General features: G+C 42.5%; 1 protein-coding gene across 1 annotated transcript in view; it reads right to left on the bottom strand.

The window, feature by feature from the left end:
• Positions 1-3,134: 3,134 nt before the first annotated feature.
• Positions 3,135-20,595, bottom strand: part of LOC112241115 (pre-B-cell leukemia transcription factor 3) — a gene marked incomplete at its 5' end in the record, with an annotated part of 35,845 nt that continues 18,384 nt past the window's right edge. The window contains 2 exons of the mRNA XM_042324105.1: positions 3,135-3,644; positions 6,232-6,318. Of these exons, the coding sequence (XP_042180039.1) occupies positions 6,272-6,318 (47 nt within the window). The remainder of the gene's footprint in view (positions 3,645-6,231; positions 6,319-20,595) is intronic.

Genomic DNA, 20,595 nt, shown 5'->3' with positions numbered 1-20,595 from the left:
ACACTTCTCCTAATGGCTTGGAACACTTCTTCTAACGGCTTGGGACACTTCTTCTAACGGCTTGGAACACTTCTTCTAACGGCTTGGAACACTACTTCTAACGGCTTGGAACACTTCTTCTAACGGCTTGGAACACTTCTTCTAACGGCTTGGAACACTTCTAACGGCTTGGAACACTTCTTCTAACGGCTTGGAACACTTCTTCTAACGGCTTGGAACACTTCTTCTAACGGCTTGGAACACTTCTTCTAATGGCTTGGAACACTTCTTCTAATGGCTTGGAACACTTCTTCTAATGGCTTGGAACACTTCTAACCGCTTAGAACACTTCTTCTAATGGCTTGGAACACTTCTTCTAACGTCTTGGAACACTTCTTCTAACGTCTTGGAACACTTCTCCTAATGGCTTGGAACACTTCTAACCGCTTAGAACACTTCTCCTAATGGCTTGGAACACTTCTTCTAATGGCTTGGAACATTTCTCCTAACGGCTTGGAAAAAGTCCCACAAGGTCATTTGAAGGTTTGTGATGGAATGTTCTCCAACCAGTGCCTCTGTCTAGTACTGAATGGCTTTTGTGTTGTTCTTACACAATTGTGGAATGACTTACTGTTGGTTCGAATCAGTAGTCTAGAATACTGGTCCAATGAGTTGGAAGAGTTTAGACACCGCTTTACCTTGAGGAGAAAGTACAGCGACTCAAAAGCATTTACCTTGAGGAGATCATTCGGTGTGCTGAGGAGAAAGTACAGTGACTCAAAGCATTTACCTTGAGGAGATCATTCGGTGTGCTGAGGAGAAAGTACAGCGACTCAAAAGCATTTACCTTGAGGAGATCATTCAGCGACTCAAAGCATTTACCTTGAGGAGATCATTCAGCGACTCAAAGCATTTACCTTGAGGAGATCATTCGGTGTGCTGAGGAGAAAGTACAGCGACTCAAAAGCATTTACCTTGAGGAGATCATTCAGCGACTCAAAGCATTTACCTTGAGGAGATCATTCGGTGTGCTGAGGAGAAAGTACAGCGACTCAAAGCATTTACCTTGAGGAGATCATTCGGTGTGCTGAGGAGAAAGTACAGCGACTCAAAAGCATTTACCTTGAGGAGATCATTCGGTGTGCTGAGGAGAAAGTACAGTGACTCAAAGCATTTACCTTGAGGAGATCATTCGGTGTGCTGAGGAGAAAGTACAGTGACTCAAAGCATTTACCTTGAGGAGATCATTCGGTGTGCTGAGGAGAAAGTACAGCGACTCAAAAGCATTGACCTTGAGGAGATCATTCGGTGTGCTGAGGAGAAAGTACAGCGACTCAAAGCATTTACCTTGAGGAGATCATTCGGTGTGCTGAGGAGAAAGTACAGCGACTCAAAAGCATTGACCTTGAGGAGATCATTCGGTGTGCTGAGGAGAAAGTACAGCGACTCAAAAGCATTGACCTTGAGGAGATCATTCGGTGTGCTGAGGAGAAAGTACAGTGACTCAAAGCATTTACCTTGAGGAGATCATTCGGTGTGCTGAGGAGAAAGTACAGCGACTCAAAAGCATTGACCTTGAGGAGATCATTCGGTGTGCTGAGGAGAAAGTACAGCGACTCAAAAGCATTGACCTTGAGGAGATCATTCGGTGTGCTGAGGAGAAAGTACAGTGACTCAAAGCATTTACCTTGAGGAGATCATTCGGTGTGCTGAGGAGAAAGTACAGCGACTCAAAGCATTAAAGCAAAAGTTTATTTTTTGTGTTTGAAACTACACAAACTAGCACAGAGGACTCGTTTGGGGTCCGAATCCTCCACGGAGTGCGGTTACAAAGTAAACATATTTAATACATTAGGACCACTGCCACAAATATTTTTTAACATTTTTTTTTTTTTTTTTATCAGGACTTCATTCAGTTTCAAAATGGCCATGATACAAAAGAAAAAGAAGTGAAGCAAGAAAAACATAGCTGTGAAACAGAGTCTGAAATACACAGGTTTGGGAACTGAGACCTCTGTCTTTTCATTCATATATTTAAAGAGGATAAGTAACAAAATCAGCAACATTCAAAATGTTCTTCGGGTATTTACAACAGTTTCACTGTTTGGTGGTGAACATACATGTTTCTTACATGTCAAAAATAATAAAAAGTGGCTTATTTCCCCTTGTGGGAATACTGTGAGGTGTGTATGACCGTACATGTGTCTTTGTACCCCCACAGCCTGTATTCCCACAAGTGGAAATGGGGGTTGGGGGGATACATCGCCTTTCACATCCATACAGGCTTCTAGTAAATTCCACCACTGACATTTATGGATCATGTTCAATTAATACACTCCCATAAAATGACAGATCGCGTGACTAGCTCTTTGGGAAGCTAGCACCGTAGCGGCCTCCTAGTTTGGTTGAATGGCTCAAATGTACCTTTTGTTCTTTAACTAAACACTACTGCTAAGCGTTAATCTGGCATTTAGTAAAGTTGCAATAATGCAGCAATCTCCCCCCCACCCCAACAAGATCAAAAGTACAAGAGCTAATTACAAGACATGTAAAACAAACGTAAAATGGGGATTTAGAATAGTCAGATGCTAGTAATGCTAATGATGAGGTTAAGAAGAGGTAGCACTCTAAGTTACTAAAAATCTGTTTGAAATGGTGACGTCGTCATTTTCATGAGGTAAATCATTACAGCTCTGTTTTGACACACAATTCTCGGGGAACCGCTCAAATGGTATTACTATTAGTACATGTAATTTGTATAGATATGGTGACACATGATCATACAAATATGAATTTGGGACAGTATCGGAGTGAATACTATCAAACGACTGAATTATATCCATTCGAAACAGAATGCAGTGTCCAATAAAAGGTGTAGAAAGTCATGTTCAGCAAGAGGACTCATGTTTGAGAATAAGAGCATGACAACAACAACAACAAGCTGCCGTTTTTAAATGTCCTTCATCGTGTCAATCCACAAAACAATGTTAAATCCGGGATGTTAGTATCAGAAAAACAAAAGAGCCCACTAGAGGTGCAGCCATCCTAAGTCCATTGAAGCATTGCAGCAAGCCAACCTTCCGTCAGTTGGGCACTTCAAGGATTCCGCTGTCCCCACAACAGTTGTATAGTGATACTGGCAGAAGAAAACCCATTGGACCACATGTATGTTGTCTTCAGTCTTAGTTGGCCAAATAGAGAACAAAAAGGGGCCATAAGAGTAGATCTGGAGGGTTGAGAGAGATGCACGGTCTTCAGTTTTTACTTGAATAAATCTACTGTTATCTTCTCTAGACTTCCCATTCAGAACCCCAACTCGTCAGTCTGTCAGTTAATATATATTTATATTCAGAAAAATGTTGCTAAAAGCTGTATCCAATCATATCAGTCTTGACTGTGAAGGTTATTGGATGGGATTTTACAAAATGGCCGACATTGTCTGGAGTGAAGGGGGGAGGGGTTAGACTCAGTCGAGGGAGGTGATTGGTTCTGTTTGGCCTCTGTTTGGTTCAGTCACATTGGTCGAGGGCACGGTAGCATATTAGGTGGAAAAGAGACGATCAGTGAGGTGGTCAGTTTGAGGTATCAGAGTGCACACTGCCTGGCCCTTCGTTTGGGGACGTCACTGAGGAGGGAGTAGGTGCACCGTGCCATCCCCCGTTACCCTACATGATGGAGAAAGAGAGAGACATTGAGACAGAAACAGAGACAGAGACACAGAGAGACAGACACAGAAACAGAGAGCGAGCGAGACAGAGACAGAGAAAGACAAAGACAGAGAAACAGAAACAGAGACAGAGAGAGCGAGAGACCGAGAAAGAGAGCGAGAGAGAGCAACAGAGAGAGAGACAGAGAGAGAGACAGAGAAACAGAGACAGAGAGAAACAGAGAGAGTGAGAGATAGAGACAGAAACAGAGAAAAACAGAGAGAGCGAGAGACACAGAGAGAGAGAGTACAAGGGTTACTTCTTAAAAAACAGGTAAAGTTACAACTGGGGAGGCTGATTTGATCGGGTCTTCAAGCAACCGAGCCACAACTGACAATCATAGTTCAGGGTGGATTACATTTAGAATTTAATGAAACTCAATATCCAAATGAACATCCAATAGTATAAAGCTTGTTTTCACAATCTGGTTTGGAAGAGGCCCCTTGCTTCCCTCTTTCAGCAGTCAGATTGAGTGTATACCCACAACAACGCACACATGGCCGGGCTAGGAAACAAACAGAGAGAGAGAGAGAGACATGGTGTCTGCCGGCGGGGGTAAGCCCCATTGCATTACCACTGACATCCCCAGACAGGGTCTCTTGCTGACAAATTTGCCCCGCGTCCTGGTCATTGGAGGCGAGTGGTGAAATCAATGTCTTATCGGATTGCTTTAGTGGTTGTCGCTGCAAATTCTAGTGTCAGTTATGAAGACGGGAGGGGACACCACCGCGGGTAACAACTTTAAGGGGAAACACTGAAAGGAAGTGACGGGAGGAGGATTTTTCTTATCGTCGAGTCAGGAATGGGTTAGAATAGGGTTTTGGCCTGGCATTTGATTTTAAAAATGTTTTTAAAAAATCACAGATTGAAACATTGTCCTTGCATAAATGAGAAAAAATTAACATGTTTTCAATATATTGAAAATAATATAGAAATATATAGTACATAAAAAATATATTTAGCATGATCAACATATTGTACTATATCTGTATAACTCATAGTAGGTTTTGTTTAGCATCAACACTCTTTCTTGACAGAGCAGCTGACCCTGGCTGTCTTTAGACATACCATTCATATCCAGTGTGCTGTCCTCTACCCTGTCCAATCCATCCTGATGACTTCCCCTAGCTCGAAACAACGTAGCATGGCTGTGAGTGATGTGATACAGCCAAACACAACCCGCCATGCTTCCCTCACTTCACCTGTGATGGACTGAGAGCCATGACCTAAATAAGGAATTGTGAGGGTGAGGGCAGGGGAGGGGGGAGTGCAAAACGCTACACTTTGAAGCTGCTCGAGGTTGGCACATCGCCTACACCGCCTGGAGCAAGAAAGGGTACTCCGGAAAACCCCAAAAAACGACACCTTGTTGTGGGAGTGCTCATAATGACGCGGCTTTGTGTTTTTTCACACGTTTGTGTGTTTTGTTTTGTTGCGGTGTCAGTTTTGATCATGTCCAATAGAGGAAGAAGAAGACATTTCAGGTAGTGGTACTCTTTAAGGTAGTGGTACTCTGAAAATACATCATGAACATACCAGCCGTGTATGTAGGTATTTTATTTAACATTACACAACAAAAAAACACCTCTAAAACAGAAACCTGTTCTAATCTGGAGAAGAAGCATAAGACATTGAGGCTGTCTCCATTTATACCAGACGGAAACATTGTAATGGAGAAAACCAGTCCGCAGCCTACTTCCCCTTTCATTGCTAGAGAGCGGACAGCAAATGCAAATGTTTCTCTGTGTCGCGGGTTGAGCGAAAGGAAGAGTCAGTACGCCTCTCTCTCTCTCTCTCTCTCTCTCTCTCGTCGCGGCGGCTCATCCTCCACCAATAAATGTATCTTTACCACGGTAGCTCAGATTGTCTGGTGCAGGAAGAAGAAGGGTCTTATCAGAGCTCATCAGGAAAGACCATAGTCGCATCTGTACAAGGCTGCAGGCAATTCCAGTTTCATATTTCATTACCGTGATAAGAAGATGGACTGCAAATTCGCTCTCAGAAGCATTTCAAAGTAGTTAAATGAAAACACAGATACACCAGTAAAAAACCCCGTTTCATATGGTTGTGGGGGTATTATAAAATGCATTTCATAAATGGAATGAAGCTCGCTTGCTCTTTCTCATTTAAATGGCTGGGGTGTTAATATGAAGCCATACATTTATCTTTGTCATCACATGGGCCGTCCTTAATCTCGCCTGTCGTATATTTGCTCTACGGTTTGATCACACTGGCGGCTCACTGAAAAGGTTTTGGGAGCCCTGGCAAACAGAGATTACCCCGCAGGTCCTCTTTTACAATCACCCCACCCTTAACTAACTGCATTCAGATACAGAGGAAGGGTGGTGGAGGGAGACGACGTGTGCAACATACAACTCTAGAAATACTATTTGGGTCCTAGGATTTTCTAACCCTGGGTGAATGGGATTTTAAAATGAAAATGATTTTAGGAGTCATTATCACCAATGTTGTCGTCACCATCATCATTGCGACGATATGACATATTTGCGGACATTGTCATGATCATGATTTACGGTACACTTACATTTAGACTGTGAGGACTGTACATGGGATGCCGTAGCCCATCATTGTATCCGACCGTCTGACTGATAGCATGGCGTATGGTATCCCCCTAGAGAGAGAGGGGGTAGGGGGGGGCGAGAGGGGGAGAGAGAGGGGGGAAAGAGAGAGGGGGGAGCGAGAGGGGAGAGAGAAAGAGGGGGAGGAAGAGAGAGAGTGAGAGAGGGAGGGAGAGAGATAGAAAGAGTGGGAGGGGGAGAGACAGGGAGAGAGGGAGAAATGCAGAAAGAGAGGGAGGGAGAGAGATAGAAAGAGTGGGAGAGGGGAGAGACAGAGAAATGCAGAAAGAGAGGGAGGGAGAGAGATAGAAAGAGAGGGAGGGAGAGAGGAAGACGAAGTGAGAGAATGTCAATGCCTTCTCACCTTCCCTCCATCACTTTGAAAGAACAAAATGACAATAACTATTGCCACAACAAAAGACAAACAGGAAAGAACAGAATGGGATGAAACGTTGTTCAAAAGGTTACGACCTTGTAATGTTTGTAGGCAATTTGGCCTTTTCTCTCAAAGAGAATTTCTAATCTGTGACGAAGGCAAAACACAGGACAGCAAAGTATAGACCAGACATGGGACAGTATAGACCAGTCATGGGACAGTATAGAACAGACATAGGACAGTATAGACCAGACAGTATAGACCAGACATGGGACAGTATAGACCAGACAGTATAGACCAGACAGTATAGACCAGACATGGGACAGTATAGACCAGACAGTATAGACCAGACAGTATAGACCAGACATGGGACAGTATAGACCAGACAGTATAGACCAGACAGTATAGACCAGACATGGGACAGTATAGGCCAGACATGAGACAGTATAGACCAGACATGGGACAGTATAGAACAGAACAGACATGGGACAGTATAGAACAGACATGGGACAGTAAAGAACAGACATGGGACAGTAAAGAACAGACATGGGACAGTAAAGAACAGACATGGGACAGTAAAGAACAGACACGGGACAGTAAAGAACAGACATGGGACAGTATAGAACAGACATGAGACAGTAAAGAATAGAACAGACACGGGACAGTAAAGAATAGAACAGACACGGGACAGTAAGGAACAGACAAGGGACAGTAAAGAACAGAACAGACACGGGACAGTAAAGAACAGACAAGGGACAGTAAAGAACAGAACAGACACGGGACAGTAAAGTAAAAAACAGACATGAGACAGTATAGAACAGAACAGACACGGGACAGTAAGGAACAGACAAGGGACAGTAAAGAACAGAACAGACACGGGACAGTAAAGAACAGAACAGACATGGGACAGTATAGAACAGAACAGACACGGGACAGTAAAAAACAGACATGAGACAGTATAGAACAGAACAGACATGGGACAGTAAATAACAGACATGGGACAGTAAAGTAAAGAACAGACATGGGACAGTAAAGAACAGACACGGGACAGTAAAGAACAGAACAGACATGGGACAGTATAGAACAGAACAGACATGGGACAGTATAGAACAGAACAGACATGGGACAGTATAGAACAGACATGGGACAGTAAAGAACAGACATGGGACAGTATAGAACACAACAGACATGGGACAGTATAGAACACAACAGACATGGGACAGTATAGAACAGAACAGACATGGGACAGTATAGAACAGACATGGGACAGTATAGAACAGACATGAGACAGTAAAGAACAGAACAGACATGGGACAGTATAGAACAGAACAGACATGGGACAGTATAGAACAGACATGGGACAGTATAGAACAGACATGGGACAGTATAGAACACAACAGACATGGGACAGTATAGAACAGAACAGACATGGGACAGTATAGAACAGAACAGACATGGGACAGTAAAGAACAGACATGGGACAGTATAGAACAGACATGGGACAGTATAGAACAGACATGGGACTGTATAGAACAGACATGAGACAGTAAAGAACAGAACAGACATGGGACAGTATAGAACAGAACAGACATGGGACAGTATAGAACAGAACAGACATGGGACAGTATAGAACAGAACAGACATGGACAGTATAGAACAGACATGGGACAGTATAGAACACAACAGACATGGGACAGTATAGAACAGACATGGGACAGTAAAGAACAGTCATGGGACAGTAAAGAACAGACATGGGACAGTAAAGTAAAGAACAGACATGGGACAGTAAAGTAAAGAACAGACATGGGACAGTAAAGAACAGACATGGGACAGTAAAGAACAGACATGAGACAGTATAGAACAGACATGAGACAGTAAAGAACAGACATGGGACAGTAAAGAACAGACATGGGACAGTAAAGACCAGACATGGGACAGTAAAGAACAGACATGGGACAGTATAGACCAGACATGGGACAGTAAAGAACAGACATGGGACAGTATAGAACAGACATGGGACAGTATAGAACAGACATGGGACAGTAAAGGACAGACATGGGACAGTAAAGAACAGACATGGGACAGTAAAGAACAGACATGAGACAGTAAAGAACAGACCAGACATGGGACAGTAAAATAAAGAACAGACATGGGACAGTAAAGAACAGACATGGGACAGTAAAGTAAAGAACAGACATGGGACAGTAAAGAACAGACATGGGACAGTAAAGAACAGACATGGGACAGTAAAGAACAGACATGGGACAGTAAAGAACAGACATGGGACAGTATAGAACAGACACTGGACAGTAAGGAACAGACATGAGACAGTATAGAACAGACATGAGACAGTAAAGTAAAGAACAGACATGGGACAGAAAGAACAGACATGGGACAGTAAAGAACAGACATGGGACAGTAAAGAACAGACATGGGACAGTATAGAACAGACATGAGACAGTAAAGTAAAGAACAGACATGGGACAGTAAAGAACAGACATGGGACAGTAAAGAACAGACATGGGACAGTAAAGAACAGACATGGGACAGTAAAGAACAGACATGGGACAGTAAAGAACAGACATGGGACAGTATAGAACAGACACTGGACAGTAACGAACAGACACTGGACAGCATAGAACAGACATGGGACAGTAAAGAACAGACATGGGACAGTAAAGAACAGACATGGGACAGTAAAGAACAGACATGGGACAGTATAGAACAGAACAGACATGGAACAGCAAAGAACAGACATGAGACAGTATAGAACAGACATGGGACAGTATAGAACAGAACAGACATGGGACAGTAAAGAACAGACATGGGACAGTATAGAACAGACATGGGACAGTAAAGAACAGACCAGACATGGGACAGTAAAGAACAGACATGGGACAATAAAGAACAGACGTGGGACAGTAAAGAACAGACATGGGAAAGTAAAGAACAGACGTGGGACAGTAAAGAACAGACGTGGGACAGTAAAGAACAGACGTGGGACAGTAAAGAACAGACATGGGACAGTAAAGAACAGACATGGGACAGTAAAGAACAGATATGGGACAGTAAAGAACAGACATGGGACAGTATAGAACAGACATGGGACAGTAAAGAACAGACATGGGACAGTAAAGAACAGACATGGGACAGTATAGAACAGACACGGGACAGTAAATAACAGACATGGGACAGTAAAGAACAGACATGGGACAGTAAAGAACAGACATGGGACAGTATAGAACAGACATGGGACAGTATAGAACAGACATGGGACAGTAAAGAACAGACATGGGACAGTAAAGAACAGACATGGGACAGTATAGAACAGACATGGGACAGTATAGAACAGACATGAGACAGTAAAGAACAGACATGGGACAGTATGAAACAGACCAGATATGGGACAGTAAAGAACAGACATGAGACAGTAAAGTAAAGAACAGACATGGGACAGACATGGGGCAGTATAGAACAGACATGCGGCAGTATAGAACAGACATGGGGCAGTAAAGAACAGACATGGGACAGTAAAGAACAGAACAGACATGGGACAGTAAAGAACAGAACAGACTTGGGACTGTGAAGAACAGACATGAAACAGTAAAGTAAAGAACATACATGGGACAGCAAAGAACAGACATGGGACAGTAAAGAACAGACATGGGACAGTAAAGAACAGAACAGACATGGGACAGTAAAGAACAGAACAGACTTGGGACTGTGAAGAACAGACATGAAACAGTAAAGTAAAGAACATACATGGGACAGCAAAGAACAGACATGGGACAGCAAAGAACAGACATGGGACAGTAAAGAACAGACATGGGACAGTAAAGAACAGACATGGGACAGTAAAGTAGGAACAGACATGGGACAGTAAAGAACATACATGAGAGAGTAAAGAACAGACATGGGACAGTATAGAACAGACACGAGACAGTAAAGAACAGACAGGGGACAGTAAAGTACAGAACAGACATGGGACAGTATAGAACAGACATGAGACAGTAGAGAACAGACTAGACATAGGACTGTGAAGAACAGACATGGGACAGTAAAGAAACGACTCGACATGGGACAGTAAAGAACAGACTAGACATGAGACAGTAAAGAACAGACATGGGACAGTATAGAACAGACATGGGACAGTAAAGAACAGACATGGGACAGTAAAGAACAGACATGGGACAGTATAGAACAGACATGGGACAGTATAGAACAGACATGGGACAGTAAAGAACAGACATGGGACAGTAAAGAACAGACATGGGACAGTAAAGAACAGAACAGACATGGGACAGTAAAGAACAGACATGAGACAGTAAAGAACAGACATGGGACAGTAAAGAACAGACATGGGACAGTAAAGAACAGACATGAGACAGTAAAGAACAGACATGGGACAGTAAAGAACAGACATGGGACAGTATAGAACAGACATGGGGCAGTATAGAACAGACATGGGACTGTGAAGAACAGACATGGGACAGTAAAGAACAGACATGGGACAGTAAAGGACAGACATGGGACAGTATAGAACAGACATGAGACAGTAAAGAACAGACATGAGACAGTAAAGTAAAGAACAGACATGGGACAGTATAGAACAGACATGAGACAGTAAAGAACAGACTAGACATGGGACTGTGAAGAACAGACATGGGACAGTATAGAACAGACACGAGACAGTAAAGAACAGACATGGGACAGTAAAGAACAGTCATGGGACAGTAAAGAACAGACATGGGACAGTAAAGAACAGACATGGGACAGTAAAGAACAGACATGGGACAGTAAAGAACAGACATGGGACAGTAAAGAACAGACATGGGACTGTGAAGAACAGACATGAGACTGTGAAGAACAGACATGAGACAGTAAAGAACAGACATGGGACAGTAAAGAACAGACATGGGACAGTAAAGAACAGACATGGGACAGTAAAGTAAAGAACAGACATGGGACAGTATAGAACAGAACAGACATGGGACAGTAAAGGACAGACATGGGACAGTATAGAACAGACATGAGACAGTAAAGAACAGACATGAGACAGTAAAGTAAAGAACAGACATGGGACAGTATAGAACAGACATGAGACAGTATAGAACAGACATGAGACAGTAAAGAACAGACATGGGACAGTATAGAACAGACATGGGACAGTAAACAACATACATGGGACAGTAAAGAACAGACATGGGACAGTAAAGAACAGACATGGGACAGTAAAGAACAGACATGGGACAGTAAAGAACAGACATGGGACAGTAAAGTAAAGAACAGACATGGGACAGTATAGAACAGACATGGGACGGTATAGAACAGACATGGGGCAGTATAGAACAGACATGGGACAGTAAAGAACAGACATGGGACAGTAAAGAACAGACACGGACAGTAAAGAACAGACACGGGACAGTAAAGAACAGATATGAGACAGTAAAGAACAGACTAGACATGGGACTGTGAAGAACAGACATGGGACAGTAAAGAACAGACATGGGACAGTATAGAACAGACATGGGACAGTAAAGAACAGACATGGGACAGTATAGACCAGACATGAGACACTAAAGAACAGACATGAAACACTAAAGAACAGACATGGGACAGTATAGAACAGACATGGGACAGTATAGAACAGACATGGGACAGTAAAGAACAGACATGGGACAGTATAGACCAGACATGAGACACTAAAGAACAGACATGAAACACTAAAGAACAGACATGGGACAGTATAGAACAGACATGGGACAGTAAAGAACAGACATGGGACAGTAAAGAACAGACATGGGACAGTAAAGAACAGACGTGGGACAGTAAAGAACAGACGTGGGACAGTAAAGAACAGACGTGGGACAGTAAAGTAAAGAACAGACATGGGACAGTAAAGAACAGACACGGGACAGTAAAGAACAGACATGAGACAGTATAGAACAGACATGGGACAGTAAAGAACAGACATGGGACAGTATAGAACAGACATGGGACAGTAAAGAACAGACATGGGACAGTATAGAACAGACATGGGACAGTAAAGAACAGACATGGGACAGTAAAGAACAGACATGGGACAGTAAAGTAAAGAACAGACATGGGACAGTAAAGAACAGACACGGGACAGTAAAGAACAGACATGAGACAGTAAAGTAAAGAACAGACACGGGACAGTATAGAACAGACATGAGACAGTAAAGAACAGACATGGGACAGTAAAGAACAGACATGGGACAGTATAGAACAGACATGAGACAGTAAAGAACAGACATGGGACAGTAAAGAACAGACATGGGACAGTAAAGAACAGACATGGGACAGTATAGAACAGACATGAGACAGTAAAGAACAGACTAGACATGGGACTGTGAAGAACAGACATGGGACAGTAAAGAACAGACATGGGACAGTAAAGAACAGACATGAGACAGTAAAGAACAGAACAGACATGGGACAGTAAAGAACAGACACGGGACAGTAAAGTAAAGAACAGACATGGGACAGTAAAGAACAGACATGGGACAGTAAAGAACAGACAGTATAGAACAGACATGGGACAGTAAAGAACAGACATGGGACAGTAGAGAACAGAACAGACACGGGAGAGTAAAGAACAGATATGAGACAGTAAAGAACAGACATGGGACAGTAAAGAACAGACATGAGACAGTAAAGAACAGACACAGGACAGTAAAGAACAGACATGGGACAGTAAAGTAAAGAACAGACATGAGACAGTAAAGAACAGACTAGACATGGGACTGTGAAGAACAGACACGAGACAGTAAAGAACAGACATGGGACAGTAAAGAACAGACATGGGACAGTAAAGAACAGACATGGGACAGTATAGAACAGACATGGGACAGTAAACAACATACATGGGACAGTATAGAACAGACATGGGACAGTAAAGAACAGACATGGGACAGTATAGAACAGACATGGGACAGTAAACAACATACATGGGACAGTATAGAACAGACATGGGACAGTATAGAACAGACATGGGACAGTAAACAACATACATGGGACAGTAAAGAACAGACATGGGACAGTAAAGAACAGACATGGGACAGTAAAGAACAGACACGGGACAGTAAAGAACAGACATGGGACAGTATAGAACAGACATGGGACAGTAAAGAACAGACATGGAACAGTAAAGAACAGACATGGGACAGTAAAGTAAAGAACAGACATGAGACAGTAAAGAACAGACATGGGACAGTAAAGAACAGACATGGGACAGTATAGAACAGACATGGGACAGTAAAGAACAGACATGGGACAGTATAGAACAGACATGGGACAGTAAACAACATACATGGGACAGTAAAGAACAGACATGGGACAGTAAAGAACAGACATGGGACAGTATAGAACAGACATGGGACAGTAAACAACATACATGGGACAGTATAGAACAGACATGCGACAGTATAGAACAGACATGGGACAGTAAACAACATACATGGGACAGTAAAGAACAGACATGGGACAGTAAAGAACAGACATGGGACAGTAAAGAACAGACATGGGACAGTATAGAACAGACATGGGACAGTATAGAACAGACATGGGACAGTAAAGAACAGACATGGGACAGTAAAGAACAGACATGGGACAGTATAGAACAGACATGGGACAGTAAACAACATACATGGGACAGTAAAGAACAGACATGGGACAGTAAAGAACAGACATGGGACAGTATAGAACAGACATGGGACAGTATAGAACAGACATGGGACAGTATAGAACAGACATGGGACAGTATAGAACAGACATGAGACAGTAAAGAACAGACATGGGACAGTAAACAACATACATGGGACAGTAAAGAACAGACATGGGACAGTAAAGAACAGACATGGGACAGTAAAGAACAGACATGGGACAGTATAGAACAGACATGGGACAGTATAGAACAGACATGGGACAGTAAAGAACAGACATGGGACAGTAAAGAACAGACATGGGACAGTATAGAACAGACATGGGACAGTAAAGAACAGACATGGGACAGTAAAGAACAGACATGGGACAGTATAGAACAGACATGGGACAGTAAACAACATACATGGGACAGTAAAGAACAGACATGGGACAGTAAAGAACAGACATGGGACAGTATAGAACAGACATGGGACAGTATAGAACAGACATGGGACAGTATAGAACAGACATGGGACAGTATAGAACAGACATGAGACAGTAAAGAACAGACAGGGGACAGTAAAGTAAAGAACAGACACGAGACAGTATAGAACAGACACGGACAGTAAAGAACAGACACGGGACAGTAAAGAACAGACACAGGACAGTAAAGAACAGACATGAGACAGTAAAGTAAAGAACAGACATGAGACAGTAAAGTAAAGAACAGACATGAGACAGTAAAGAACAGACACGGGACAGTATAGAACAGACAAGAGAAAAGTAAAGTAAAGAACAGAACAGACATGGGACAGTAAAGAACAGAACAGACTTGGGACTGTGAAGAACAGACAAGAAACAGTAAAGTAAAGAACATACATGGGACAGCAAAGAACAGACATGGGACAGTAAAGAACAGACATGGGACAGTAAAGAACAGAACAGACATGGGACAGTAAAGAACAGACATGGGACAGTAAAGTAGGAACAGACATGGGACAGTAAAGAACATACATGAGAGAGTAAAGAACAGACATGGGACAGTATAGAACAGACACGAGACAGTAAACAACATACATGGGACAGTAAAGAACAGACATGGGACAGTAAAGTAAAGAACAGACACGAGACAGTATAGAACAGACAAGAGACAGTAAAGAACAGACACGGGACAGTATAGAACAGACATGAGACAGTAAAGAACAGACTAGACATGGGACTGTGAAGAACAGACATGAGACAGTAAAGAACAGACACGGGACAGTAAAGAACAGACACGGGACAGTAAAGTAAAGAACAGACACGAGACAGTATAGAACAGACAAGAGACAGTAAAGAACAGACACGGGACAGTAAAGAACAGACACGGGACAGTAAAGAACAGACACAGGACAGTAAAGAACAGACATGAGACAGTAAAGTAAAGAACAGACATGAGACAGTAAAGTAAAGTACAGACATGAGACAGTAAAGAACAGACACGGGACAGTATAGAACAGACAAGAGACAGTAAAGAACAGACACGGGACAGTATAGAACAGACATGAGACAGTAAAGAACAGACTAGACATGGGACTGTGAAGAACAGACATGAGACAGTAAAGAACAGACTAGACATGGGACAGTAAAGAACAGACATGGGACAGTAAAGAACAGACATGGGACAGTAAAGAACAGACATGAGACAGTAAAGTAAAGAACAGACATGGGACAGTAAAGAACAGACACGGGACAGTAAAGAACAGACATGGGACAGTAAAGTAAAGAACAGACATGGGACAGTATAGAACAGACACAGAACAGACATGGGACAGTAAAGAACAGAACAGACATGGGACAGTAAAGTAAAGAACAGACATGGGACAGTAAAGAACAGACACGGGACAGTAAAGAACAGACATGGGACAGTAAAGTAAAGAACAGACATGGGACAGTATAGAACAGACACAGAACAGACATGGGACAGTAAAGAACAGATATGAGACAGTAAAGAACAGACATGGGACAGTATAGAACAGACATGAGACAGTAAAGAACAGACATGGGACAGTAAAGAACAGACATGGGACAGTATAGAACAGACATGGGACAGTATAGAACAGACATGGGACAGTATAGAACAGACATGGGGCAGTAAAGAACAGACAGTATAGAACAGACATGGGACAGTAAAGTAAAGAACAGACATGGGACAGTAAAGAACAGACAGTATAGAACAGACATGGGACAGTATAGAACAGAACAGACATGGGACAGTAAAGAACAGACAGTATAGAACAGACATGGGACAGTAAAGAACAGACATGGGACAGTAAAGAACAGACAGTATAGAACAGACATGGGACAGTAAAGAACAGACATGAGACAGTAAAGTAAAGAACAGACATGAGACAGTAAAGAACAGACACGGGACAGTATAGAACAGACATGGGACAGTAAAGTAAAGAACAGACATGAGACAGTGAAGAACAGACATGAGACAGTATAGAACAGACATGAGACAGTATAGAACAGACATGGGACAGTAAAGAACAGACATGGGACAGTACAGAACAGACATGGGACAGTAAAGAACAGACATGGGACAGTAAAGAACAGACATGGGACAGTATAGAACAGACATGGGACAGTAAAGAACAGACATGGGACAGTAAAGAACAGACATGGGACAGTAAAGAACAGACATGGGACAGTAAAGAACAGACATGGGACAGTAAAGAACAGACACGGGACAGTAAAGAACAGACATGGGACAGTATAGAACAGACATGGGACAGTAAAGAACAGACATGGGACAGTAAAGAACAGACATGGGACAGTAAAGTAAAGAACAGACATGAGACAGTAAAGAACAGACATGGGACAGTAAAGAACAGACATGGGACAGTATAGAACAGACATGGGACAGTAAAGAACAGACATGGGACAGTATAGAACAGACATGGGACAGTAAACAACATACATGGGACAGTAAAGAACAGACATGGGACAGTAAAGAACAGACATGGGACAGTAAAGAACAGACATGGGACAGTATAGAACAGACATGGGACAGTAAAGAACAGACATGGGACAGTATAGAACAGACATGGGACAGTAAACAACATACATGGGACAGTATAGAACAGACATGGGACAGTATAGAACAGACATGAGACAGTAAAGAACAGACATGGGACAGTAAAGAACAGACATGGGACAGTATAGAACAGACATGGGACAGTATAGAACAGACATGGGACAGTATAGAACAGACATGGGACAGTATAGAACAGACATGAGACAGTAAAGAACAGACAGGGGACAGTAAAGTAAAGAACAGACACGAGACAGTATAGAACAGACACGGGACAGTAAAGAACAGACATGGGACAGTAAAGAACAGACACAGGACAGTAAAGAACAGACATGGGACAGTAAAGTAAAGAACAGACATGAGACAGTAAAGAACAGACACGGGACAGTATAGAACAGACATGGGACAGTAAAGTAAAGAACAGACATGAGACAGTGAAGAACAGACACGGGACAGTATAGAACAGACATGAGACAGTATAGAACAGACATGAGACAGTAAAGAACAGACATGAGACAGTAAAGAACAGACATGGGACAGTAAAGAACAGACATGGGACAGTATAGAACAGACATGGGACAGTATAGAACAGACATGGGACAGTATAGAACAGACATGGGGCAGTAAAGAACAGACAGTATAGAACAGACATGGGACAGTAAAGTAAAGAACAGACATGGGACAGTAAAGAACAGACAGTATAGAACAGACATGGGACAGTATAGAACAGAACAGACATGGGACAGTAAAGAACAGACAGTATAGAACAGACATGGGACAGTAAAGAACAGACAGTATAGAACAGACATGGGACAGTAAAGAACAGACATGGGACAGTATAGAACAGACATGAGACAGTATAGAACAGACATGAGACAGTATAGAACAGACATGGGACAGTAAAGAACAGACATGGGACAGTAGAGAAACAGACATGGGACAGTAAAGAACAGACATGGGACAGTAAAGAACAGACTAGACATGGGACTGTGAAGAACAGACATGGGACAATAAAGAACAGACATGGGACAGTATAGAACAGACATGGGACAGTAAAGAACAGACATGGGACAGTAAAGAACAGACATGGGACAGTATAGAACAGACATGGGACAGTAAAGAACAGACATGGGACAGTAAAGAACAGACATGGGACAGTAAAGAACAGACATGGGACAGTAAAGAACAGACATGGGACAGTATAGAACAGACATGGGACAGTAAACAACATACATGGGACAGTATAGAACAGACATGGGACAGTATAGAACAGACATGGGACAGTAAACAACATACATGGGACAGTAAAGAACAGACATGGGACAGTAAAGAACAGACATGGGACAGTAAAGAACAGACACGGACAGTAAAGAACAGACATGGGACAGTATAGAACAGACATGGGACAGTAAAGAACAGACATGGGACAGTAAAGAACAGACATGGGACAGTAAAGTAAAGAACAGACATGAGACAGTAAAGAACAGACATGGGACAGTAAAGAACAGACATGGGACAGTATAGAACAGACATGGGACAGTAAAGAACAGACATGGGACAGTATAGAACAGACATGGGACAGTAAACAACATACATGGGACAGTAAAGAACAGACGTGGGACAGTAAAGAACAGACATGGGACAGTAAAGAACAGACATGGGACAGTATAGAACAGACATGGGACAGTAAAGAACAGACATGGGACAGTAAAGTAAAGAACAGACATGGGACAGTAAAGAACAGACATGGGACAGTATAGAACAGACATGGGACAGTAAACAACATACATGGGACAGTATAGAACAGACATGGGACAGTAAAGAACAGACATGGGACAGTAAAGAACAGACATGGGACAGTAAAGAACAGACATGGGACAGTATAGAACAGACTTGGGACAGTAAAGAACAGACATGGGACAGTAAAGAACAGACATGGGACAGTATAGAACAGACATGGGACAGTAAACAACATACATGGGACAGTAAAGAACAGACATGGGACAGTATAGAACAGACTTGGGACAGTAAAGAACAGACATGGGACAGTAAAGAACAGACATGGGGCAGTATAGAACAGACATGGGACAGTATAGAACAGACATGGGACAGTATAGAACAGACATGGGACAGTATAGAACAGACATGAGACAGTAAAGAACAGACAGGGGACAGTAAAGTAAAGAACAGACACGAGACAGTATAGAACAGACACGGGACAGTAAAGAACAGACACGGGACAGTAAAGAACAGACACAGGACAGTAAAGAACAGACAGGGGACAGTAAAGTAAAGAACAGACACGAAACAGTATAGAACAGACACGGGACAGTAAAGAACAGACATGAGACAGTAAAGTAAAGAACAGACATGAGACAGTGAAGAACAGACACGGGACAGTATAGAACAGACATGAGACAGTATAGAACAGACATGAGACAGTAAAGAACAGACATGAGACAGTAAAGTAAAGAACAGACATGAGACAGTAAAGAACAGACACGGGACAGTATAGAACAGACAAGAGACAGTAAAGAACAGACAGGGGACAGTAAAGTACAGAACAGACACGGGACAGTATAGAACAGACATGAGACAGTAAAGAACAGACTAGACATGGGACTGTGAAGAACAGACATGAGACAGTAAAGAACAGACTAGACATGGGACAGTAAAGAACAGACATGGGACAGTAAAGAACAGACATGAGACAGTAAAGTAAAGAACAGACATGGGACAGTAAAGAACAGACACGGGACAGTAAAGAACAGACATGGGACAGTAAAGTAAAGAACAGACATGGGACAGTATAGAACAGACACAGAACAGACATGGGACAGTAAAGAACAGAACAGACATGGGACAGTAAAGTAAAGAACAGACATGGGACAGTAAAGAACAGACACGGAACAGACATGGGACAGTAAAGAACAGATATGAGACAGTAAAGAACAGACATGAGACAGTATAGAACAGACATGAGACAGTATAGAACAGACATGGGACAGTATAGAACAGACATGGAACAGTAAAGAACAGACATGGGACAGTATAGAACAGACATGGGACAGTAAAGAACAGACATGGGACAGTAAAGAACAGACTAGACATGGGACTGTGAAGAACAGACATGGGACAATAAAGAACAGACATGAGACAGTAAAGAACAGACATGAGACAGTATAGAACAGACATGGGACAGTATAGAACAGA

The sequence above is a fragment of the Oncorhynchus tshawytscha genome, linkage group LG01, assembly GCF_018296145.1.
Source record: "Oncorhynchus tshawytscha isolate Ot180627B linkage group LG01, Otsh_v2.0, whole genome shotgun sequence".
Classification (NCBI taxonomy): Eukaryota; Metazoa; Chordata; class Actinopteri; order Salmoniformes; family Salmonidae; genus Oncorhynchus; species Oncorhynchus tshawytscha.
The sequence above is the reverse complement of the archived record's forward strand: the minus strand, read 5'-3'. Positions and strand labels throughout refer to the sequence as shown.